Source organism: Drosophila subpulchrella, chromosome X (genome assembly GCF_014743375.2).
Source record: "Drosophila subpulchrella strain 33 F10 #4 breed RU33 chromosome X, RU_Dsub_v1.1 Primary Assembly, whole genome shotgun sequence".
Lineage (NCBI taxonomy): Eukaryota > Metazoa > Arthropoda > Insecta > Diptera > Drosophilidae > Drosophila > Drosophila subpulchrella.
This window is the reverse complement of record NC_050613.1, coordinates 20,426,017-20,435,590: the sequence shown is the minus strand read 5'-3', so window position 1 is coordinate 20,435,590 and position 9,574 is coordinate 20,426,017. Positions and strand designations below refer to the sequence as shown.

The 9,574-nt window shown below is 43.1% G+C and overlaps 1 protein-coding gene across 1 annotated transcript; it reads right to left on the bottom strand.

Annotated features, from left to right (window-relative positions):
* Window positions 1-252: 252 nt before the first annotated feature.
* Window positions 253-1,317, bottom strand: LOC119556365. Its single transcript, XM_037868531.1, has one exon. The coding sequence runs from the start codon at window positions 1,315-1,317 to the stop codon at window positions 253-255; it is 1,065 nt and encodes a 354-aa protein (XP_037724459.1).
* Between the last annotated feature and the right edge of the window lie 8,257 nt (window positions 1,318-9,574).

The following is a 9,574-nucleotide window of genomic DNA, read 5'->3' as shown; positions in this document are numbered from 1 at the left end:
AAAAAGGTTGTGTATACAAAAACTACATAACAGCAGCATCCGAAAAAAAGTTATATAAATAATTGAAATAAATATTGATAAACTTAGACTAACAGAAATTATGTACAGTAGTTGGTTGTAGTTTAGTTAAGGACTTAGGAACTAGATAAGCGTCATAGTTAAGCGTTTTCCCCCCGTTTGTCAGCGTTGCTCGCTCTCTTCTCCCCTCTTTCTTTGTGGTTTTCTTAAGGATCTCATTCGAAGGACCTTCTTTTAGACATATATAGACGAGGGCAGGGCCAATCCCACCTCGAAGTAATTGCGCTCGTCGACCTTGTAGCGCTTAATGGGCGACTCCTTGGCGATGATCTCCTTGCGGCCCCTTTTCAAAGTCTTCACTGGGGTCTCCAGGCAAAAAGTGTTGTCGCAGGGCGCCGGAGTGGCCAGTTGGATGAGCATGTTGTGTGGAATTTTGGCCAATGGAGAGGCCGGCTCGGGAGTGGCCATCAGATTCTGCATGGGCAGGGGCACCAGGCCGAAGCTCAGGTCTGCAGCTGGATCATCGCCAGGTGCATAGGATGGCGACAGCACCTCCTGTGGGCAATTCGACTCCATTTGCTGTTTCACCAAGGTGCGCCTGCGCAGATTGAAGGTAGATCGCCGGGGCTTCTTCTTGCTGCTAACATCTGCCTTGCAGGCGGAGTCCAGAATGGCATCGATGAGGCGATCCAAAGTCTGATCGCCCATTTGCGTGGAAGCTGGCTGCGGAGTGCTGGGGCGTGGGTTCAATTTGCTGGAGGGTTTCGGTACTCGGACCTCCGGTACCTCCGGCACCTCCAAGGTGGCCACAAAGTCATCATCCAGCTTGCGCTGCCTCAGCTGGCTGACACCCGCTGCTCCCGATCCCACAATGTAGCGCGGTTGACCCACAAAAGGATCCAGGGCAGCCAGACCCCTCAGCGCCAAGTGCTGGCCACTTGGCAGACCATTGGGCGAGTAATCCTCGGCGAAGCGTGGCAAGGTGGTGGCATATCGCACACTCTGCACCCGTTGTGGTGCCGCCTGACTCCTGGCCACCGCCTCCGGGGTGACGTTGCGTATATCGGAGAGGGGGGCCAGAACCAGGGGACTATTGAGTCGCCGCGAAATGGGCACTGGCGTGGAGGTGTAGCCCACTGTATCGGGCACATTCTCCTTGTTGGCTATGGTTGCCCTCCGCTGACGGCGCTGCCTCCTCTGGAGTCGCCTCCTCTGGGTCGTCTCACTCGCATCCTGATGCTGATCCTGCTGCACGGGAATCTCGTTCAGGCGCTGTGCCGATGCCGTCCACTTCAACATTTTGAATATATATGATTGGGATGATTCGTTTTCTGGGGCACAAAAAAAAAGATGGGTATATCTCTAGACTCTGCTAGGTCTTCTGCTCTCGACCGCTCTCGCTGACAAACTGAAGCGGTACGGGCAGCGGGCCGTGTTTTATACCCGCTCGGCGCTCAGGGGTTAATGGATCTAGGGGTTACGGGGTTAGGGGTTGTTGCGCAAGAGGCACCCCGGCGGGCAGAAGGACACTCGCTCTCTGGCTGGATCTCTCTCTCTTGCTCTCTTTATCTCTCTGGCCAAGGGACATCTTTAGCCGGGAGATATCTCGGGGCTAGAAAGTATTTCCAGACCCCGAGAAACTGAAGGAGTAAGCTAGGGAATATCATCAACATATCTTAAAGAAATAATAGTTTAGTAAATTTAGTTATATTCTGGAACCATAAAATCCTTAAAACCAATTCATCCTATATATAATATTGTTATATTAAGATTATACTTTCTGTTAATCGTTTTGATATTGTTTAGGGGATTTTGAACTATGCTTAGATTAATCTTTTCCCACAGTTTTGATAGTCCTCCGCGGGAGTTCCCTACCCCAATCCAATCCACTCATCCACAGCACCACCACACGAAAATGACATCTAGATGACTATCGGCCAGCGGTTGGTTATTAAATTTGCTTTCATTCCCCTCAAGGAAGTCCGCTTCCTTTTCTCCCCCCTCATTTGAATGGACATTTTCAGCAGCAACAGGCTGAAAAACAGAAAACAGAGGAAAAGGCGGAAGGAAGCCCAGGTTGGCCAGGCTAATTAGCCCATGCCAAAGTCCAACTTCCTGGCCGACAGCTCCTCGTCATTTCAGTCATTCTAGCCACTTGTCGTTGATGTAGTATCAGTATTAATTGCGGCTCTTTAGCGGCAACAAATGCAATTTATATATTCGGCGGTTTTTTAATTGAAAATGTTCGCCACTTCCGGAAGGTAGCATTAGAAAAACGTTACAAACTCTGGGAAAAGTCCTGTGCAAAGCGTCAGTTGTTCACCCAGCAGGGGAAGTCCCTACAAACTATGTTCATTATCACATTATCAAGTTTTTAGGTTTATTTTAAGGGTCCTGGGGGGACTACTTTAAATAGATTAAACTAAACATTCCACTTTTTTTAATTCTTATTTTCTACAATCATAAAAGAACCTTAACTTTAACTTGTTAACCTTCTCAAATTTCCATCCACGTTTATATTAAAACAAAAGGTTCCCATCATTTACTTTAGTGATCTAGACTTAAAAAATATAGCCGCAGTGCAAGAATATGAATATGAAATATGGAACCAATAAGCGGATATATTTCTGATGACAAGATCAAAGATAACTGCCCACATATGTGGTCCTTGACCAGCTGTAGATGAAGTGATCATCGAGATCCCTGAGTGATCTTCAAGTGATCATCGACCAGAGGTCCTAAGTGAGGTTCAAGTGATCCGAGCTCGTCAATTTCTGGACTTGGATCACTCAAAGTGTCCGTGACCAACGTGGCTTGCTTGGTTATCTGGGGACTTGATCTCGTTTTGGGCATTTTACTCTCGTTGAATGGGTGCTGGTCCCCTACTAATCTCTTTATTTGCGATCTTTCGATCGCTGAAAGATTTCCGCTAACGGAGATCGTATATTTCGCACGTTATCCTTTCCCTTTTTTTTTGTTTTTGCGGTGAAAGTTGTTTGGTTTTGTAGGTTTTCTTTGTGACTATCTTCCGATCGGCTTTTGTCCTCGAGCGGGACAAAAAAAAAGGGTGCCGGATAGTTAATTGATTGCCTCGTTCCATCCACCAATATGTCGAATTTTTCAACTCTTTTTCCTGCGTTTACTTAGCGAAATGCGCTCCTTTTGCTTACTTTTTACCTCTTTTTCTTTCGATTTGCCCTCGTTATGTCCCGGAATCCTTCGATTCTTTTTTTTGGCTTTGAGTTATCGCTGTTTACATAGCCGTACAATGAGATTAAATGGGGTTTTGAGAGAGTTTCCAGAGCAATAGAAAGGATATCGGCATGTTGATTAATATGATTTAACGAGCATCCTGCTAAACAAGGCGTATCCCGATTTGTCTTCTCTTTTATGTAATTCTCGGAGAAAATTACCATAATCCTCGCATTTTCTGCGGTTTATGAGAACAAAAAGGAAGTAAAAACAACAAATGGATAAAGAACTACACGAAAACCACTCAAATTCAATTTGAGTTTTCAGCATTTCGTGTGCGACGATTTTACGCTTAATTAACGAGAGCCCAAGGACCCTGGCTAAAGGACTGCCCGAAGTCACGATCCAGTCCCGATGGCTATATGCAAATTGCCCATACATTTTTTACCACTCCGCCTCGACCGGATCATCCGTCCCTTTCCCTCGCCCTGCGGCCCTCTCGCTCGCTCGCACGCGTGTTTAGGGGAGAGCGCGTCGCCAAGAGGCACTTGACTTTCACTCTCACTCCTTCGGGGTCCTGAGATCCCGAGGTCCCGAGACTTCGAACTGCAGAGCTGGATAGGGATTTGCATGCTCGATGGCCTGTGGCTAAAGGCTCGCCACTTTGGCGCATAAACTTTGCGAATCCCGCTAGAGATGCGTCATCGCCCTTTTACTAGCTAGGGTCCAAAGGGTTAGGGAATTAATAAAAACCAACAAGGAAATTAAGGTCTGTTAGCTGTATGCTTTGATGTGGGTGAACTACGACGGAAAAACCGAAAAAAAATGTCGCATTTTTGACAAAAATCTGAATCTCGTATTTTTGACGAAAATCTAAAATCTTTTTCGCCATAAAAATTCCGTTTTTTGGATGCCATAATAAAAATAAAAGTCCGAATGAGGAATGTCATACCTCGTTGAGCTCGTTGTTTAATTGCCAATCGATTGGCATTCAAACCTAAAATTTTTTAATTTTTGCCAATTTTCGCAAAATAAGTGATGTAACCCCTACAAAAAATGCAAAAATTGGTCAAGAAATCAATTTTCCTAAAAGTGATGAGAATCGTTAGCATATTAAGCAAGCTTCTCAAAACAGTCGGACTTTTAGCTGTACGCCTTAATTTGGCTGAACTACGGTGGAAAAACTGAAAAAAATGTCGCATTTTTGACTAAAATCAGAATCTCGTATTTTTGACAACAATTTTAAACCTTTTTTTGCCATAAACATTTCGTTTTTTGGCCGCCATAATAAAAATAGTAGTCAGAATGAGGAATGTCATATCTCGTTGTTTAATTTCCAATCGATTGGCATTCAAACCTAAAAATTTTTAATTTTTGCCAATTTTCGCAAAATAAGTGATGTAACCCCTGCAAAAAAGGCGAAAATTGGTCCAAAAATCTATTTTCCTAAAAGTGATGAGGATCGTTAGCATATTTAGCAAGCTGCTCAAAACAGTCTTTCTTTTAGCTATAGGCCTTAATTTGGCTGAACTACGGTGGAAAAACTGAAAAAAAAATTTCGCATTTTTGACTAAAATCTGAATCTCGAATTTTTGACAACAATTTTAACCCTTTTTTTTGCCATAAATATTCCGTTTTTTGGCCGCCATAATAAAAATATATGTCCGAATGAGGAATGTCATACCTCGTTGAACTCGTTGTTTAATTTCCAATCTATTGGCATTCTAACCTGAATTTTTTTTAGTTTTGTCATTTTTCGAGAATTGGTTAAAAAATAAATAAGATAAATAATAAAAATGGTATATTCAAGAGATAAGTCAAATTTTACATTTTGATTGATTTTTTAGTTATAGTTTTTTTAACCCTTTAAAATTCGATTGGCCAAAAGATCATCTCTGATTTCCTCGACTCCTTTTCCCTCCCTTTCGATCGCCTTTGCATATAGGCATGCTCGCATGCAGATCGGGCACTTGGGCTGGATTTTACAGATAGGGCTGCTTTATTTTATTGTTGCTGCCTGTGATTAATGCGCCCGTGCTCGCATTGTTTGCGAAATTTATCGATATTTGATTTGCTGCGCGCCGCCGCCTAAAATGGTATTCAAAAGTGCCCAAAGTGTATCAAATGTTTGTCGCGCGGCTTTGTTTGCGTTTTGCATAATGCAGGGGAAAGTGTTTGCGAAAGGGGGAAGTTCAAATAGAAATGGTAATGAAAATGAAAATGAAAATAAAAATAGGGAAAGTGCCAGGTTCGCGACTTCATTAACGCATTGCAAAAAAGGAGGCTGGGGGGATTTTTACGATGCCGATTCTAAGCGGAACCCACAAAAAAGTGAAACCATTAAACCATAAATGAACTAAAATGATTAATTGATTTCATAACTTTATACGCTGGCATTTTTGGATTAGGGCAGGGGAATAAAGTGACTGGCAGGAAAATATAAAGGATAAATGGCCAAATGGCGATAGCAATAGCAACAGCAATATCGGGCCCCTGGCAAATATCATGTTTATGCTCATAACTTTCAGCTCAAAAGTCGACCAACTGTCAACTGTCAAATACGAGACAATTTCGCAAACGAATCCTGGCCATTTTGGGGTGGGGGACTTGGATTGGGATGGGATGGGATGCACTCTATAAGGACGACGACTCAGACTCGAATTGTGACCCTGAAAAAATAAAGGAGAGAGACAGCGCAAACTGGAACACACGAAAGGACACCCAAAGGATGCGTCTGAGGCAGACATCGCAAGACAATAGATCCCATAATGAAGAGCAGCTACAGACACAGATACAGATACAGAAACAGATACAGAGATCCTGATGCACAGATACAGATACGCAACGGGAGATGTCTGCAGCATCCAAGGAGCAAAAAGTAAATTACAACAAAGGGTCGCTGGAGGAAAGGATACGATTGGGAAGTGGGCAACAAATCAGAGGGCCGTGGCTGAAATTATTGCAAATAATTTAGAGCACATATTGCACAGGGATCCGACAAGAAAAAAAAAAAAAGGACCCGAACCGACTGGCGATCCCTTTTCGGTTTGTTCGTTTGTCATTTGCCCACAGCGAAAATCGGCAAGGACTCGCAGGAGCAAATTCAAGAAGTAGATCTCCCAGCCCCCTTGAACGTAAATTTGCAACAATTAAAAACAAAGTTAATTAAAATTTATGTGCGACAGTTTTCTGCACACTCGAGAAAAATAGAAAGTGCCGATCGGGCCCATCCTTTTTTTCCTAATTGCTGGGTGTGTCCTGCGAGATGGGAAGGCATTCTGCGTTTCAACAGCCCACTTAAAAAAAGATGCGCAACTAGGGAACATACCCATACAAGATAAGAGGAAAGAAAGTCCGAATATGGCAAATAAAGATGTCCTTGCCACGCATAAAAAATGGGCGGACCCTGGAGGTGGAGGCGATGACCGTCGATGATCATCGATGACCAGTGGTTGACCCACATATGAGGCATACAAAAGATTTAATAGGGTATTGGTCAAACATATGGCCAGATTTTGCACAATTGTTTTTTTTGTGTCACATTGCTTCTTGGAATTGCACAACTATTTTGTAGTACATCAGACAAAAATGTATATGTACACCTAACTATATTAATCAAAGCAAAAGGGTTCATGGACAACCAGGAAAAATTCTTATATTAGCATTAACAATGCAAACAATTTGAACATTTTTTGCAAAATTTAAACCTGTTTGAACAAGTGAGAATTTTTCGAAAAATATTTTATTAGAAATCTGACCAAAGGCTTTGAGGTTTTTTGGTTTAGATTGTCAGCTGCATAAAATAGTCAGTGAAGTCCTTCTTGGCCAGATTACACTGGCAATTCCTTTTTCATTTAATTTACTTTGATTATTTATTATGTAAAGCCAGCTTTACCAAATATCTAACAATTTAATGGGCTCCTTCCGCCCCGCTGTTCCCGAATCCTTTGGTGTGTTCCGATCGGCCGGCGCCTATTTTGCATAGGAACCACAATTGGCGCCTCCGGTTTTACGATCCAGCGGGGGGTTACGATCGTACGATCCTCAGGATCATGGCTATGGTGTCCTGCTCCGCTTCCGATCGGCCCAGTTCGAATTGGCGCGTCCTTTGTTCGCCTCACGAGCTCTCGACGAAGACAAAGGCGGCCTGTCAGTTTTTTGATGCGCTGCCGATGCGTAGCAGATTTATTGGCCTTTGGCTTTGTTTGATTGCATCCCGGTGCTCGGACTCGGACTCCGACTCGAACTGAGACTCGGACTCGTCCTTGTCACGTTCCACAGGCTGCAAGGATTCAGGGCTCAGAACTAAGAAGCGTGAAAGTGCCGAATGTCCGGCAGCCGGACCTCAACAAAGGATCAAGGACCGAGATGAGCCAATTTCAATTTCAATTCCCCTTCCATATTCTTGCGCAAAAATTACCCAAAACGTCTCTAAATTAGAGCAACTGTCTTGGGCGGCTCTACGTGGTGCGCCGAGTGGCGGTGGTTGTGGATTGCAGCTGCCTTGGATTGCCGTGGTCCAGCGTCCTTCGTGGCTACCGGACTTATCGCCTATTATCCTTTTACCTGGAGCCGACTGGCACGACTATCGGGACTCTTCAGGAGGAGCTCTTGAAAGGCTTTCCCTAAATGTGAATCAATTTAGAGCAGGACTCCAAAGTGCCGATGTGATGTTATAGTTTGTAACTTTAGGGACTTTTTGGTATACGCATATCTTCTAATATAATCCTCACTATGATGAATTTTTCCCAGATACACACAATATATTGATTTTAGTATAATACCCTAAATGAAATGTCTAAAAAAAATCAATTGTTCAAAGACTTGCTTCGCATACCTCAAGTTTCCTTTGATTCATCCATAACTCCATTTAGTTATGACCATTCAAAGTTTATTAAATACAAATTATGCAATAACAGGCAGCAGGGGAAAGTCAGAATCCTTCGCATGTAATTAGCCCTGCAGCTCGTCGATATGGAAATCTGCTTGCCATTTTGACAATCCCCCTGATCGCGATCCCAATCTGCCAGATCCGAAGTGTAAGTGATGTTCTGCGAGGGAAGGAACACAAGACAAAAAAAAAAATGAATTCATAAAAAAAGGAAACATTTCCCACGTAACCCAAGATGTCTAAAGAGAAAGAAACGTCGCACCCCCAGGAACAAGCAATGTTGTTGCAACCATAGCTAACAAGCCTGTAATTACTCGGCAAAGATTGTTGCCCATGTAACACCTTAATGGACTTTGCGTCCGTAACTCAGTTACCCCCCAAGGAAACCCAGCAAACCCAGGGAAATTTGCATAAAAAATTCAGAAATACCCGAGAAATGAAAAATGAAAATCCGTGACCGTGATTCACAGGGTGAATCCTTTCGATGATATTTTGACATGACATCGTCGAAATATTTATTTGTCATCGCCTTGACAAAGGGATTAGGCGCAATCATATTTTACGGACATGAAAATCCGTGTTTTGCTGTCCCGGCATTAGCATAGGTCCAAAGTGGAGGAAATATTTTGACACCCAGTCCCGTGCGAGGATACAAAGACAGTTCAATTATAAGCACAAAGGGTTAGGGGTTGCCAAGGAGTTGGAGTTGCAGTTTTGACCATCCTAAGCAGGCTTACATAACCCGAGCGCACAAAGCAAATCGGGACTAAGTCGCTTAAGGAACTGCAGGATGTGTTAAGATCCTCTGGCATCTGCTGGACCTACGGGTTCCCGATCCCGATCCCATTCCCCTACCCCTTCCCTTGCCCCATAGCCCTTTCTTATCGCCAGTGCCACATCGCTCGGGGTTCCTAAATGCAGCAATTAACTTAAAGACTACCTCAAGATATCCTAAGGTACGAAAGGAAGAGCGGGTCACTCAAGCGCAGAGTCCAAAGTCAGCCTCTAAGTAGTTGCACTTCCGACAATTACTGCACTACTGTTCAGTCAGGATCCTGAAGACTGGACTCTTCCGGGGTGATACGACTCCTTGGCTTTTGTGGGGGAGTTATCGTAGTCGAAATGATTGCGGTCAACTTAAGTCCTCATTTCTCAGGGTCATAGCTCGCTAAACATGCTCTTTATTTTACGAACCCTCTTATGGGACTTTCTTGGTTCTCAGTTGGTTTTACATAACATATTGATTTTATGTAAACCACATTCATATGATATGTGTAATGTAGATCTTTTGCATTTATGCGATTTCATTTGGTAAACATGTAAAAGGAACTTGGACAAATCATATTCGGACTTTAAGATCCTTGTTATCTGTTTTCATTAACTTCAGGGACAATAGTTTGTTGGGTTTTCTTAACATTACGATTTAATTTTAAATGTTTTTACCACTGTTTCTTAAAATTTTATTTACATATA

Bases quoted from the DNA above. Each gene is read 5' to 3' on its own strand.
- LOC119556365 (XM_037868531.1), bottom strand. From the start codon at position 1,317: ATGTTGAAGTGGACGGCATCGGCACAGCGCCTGAACGAGATTCCCGTG.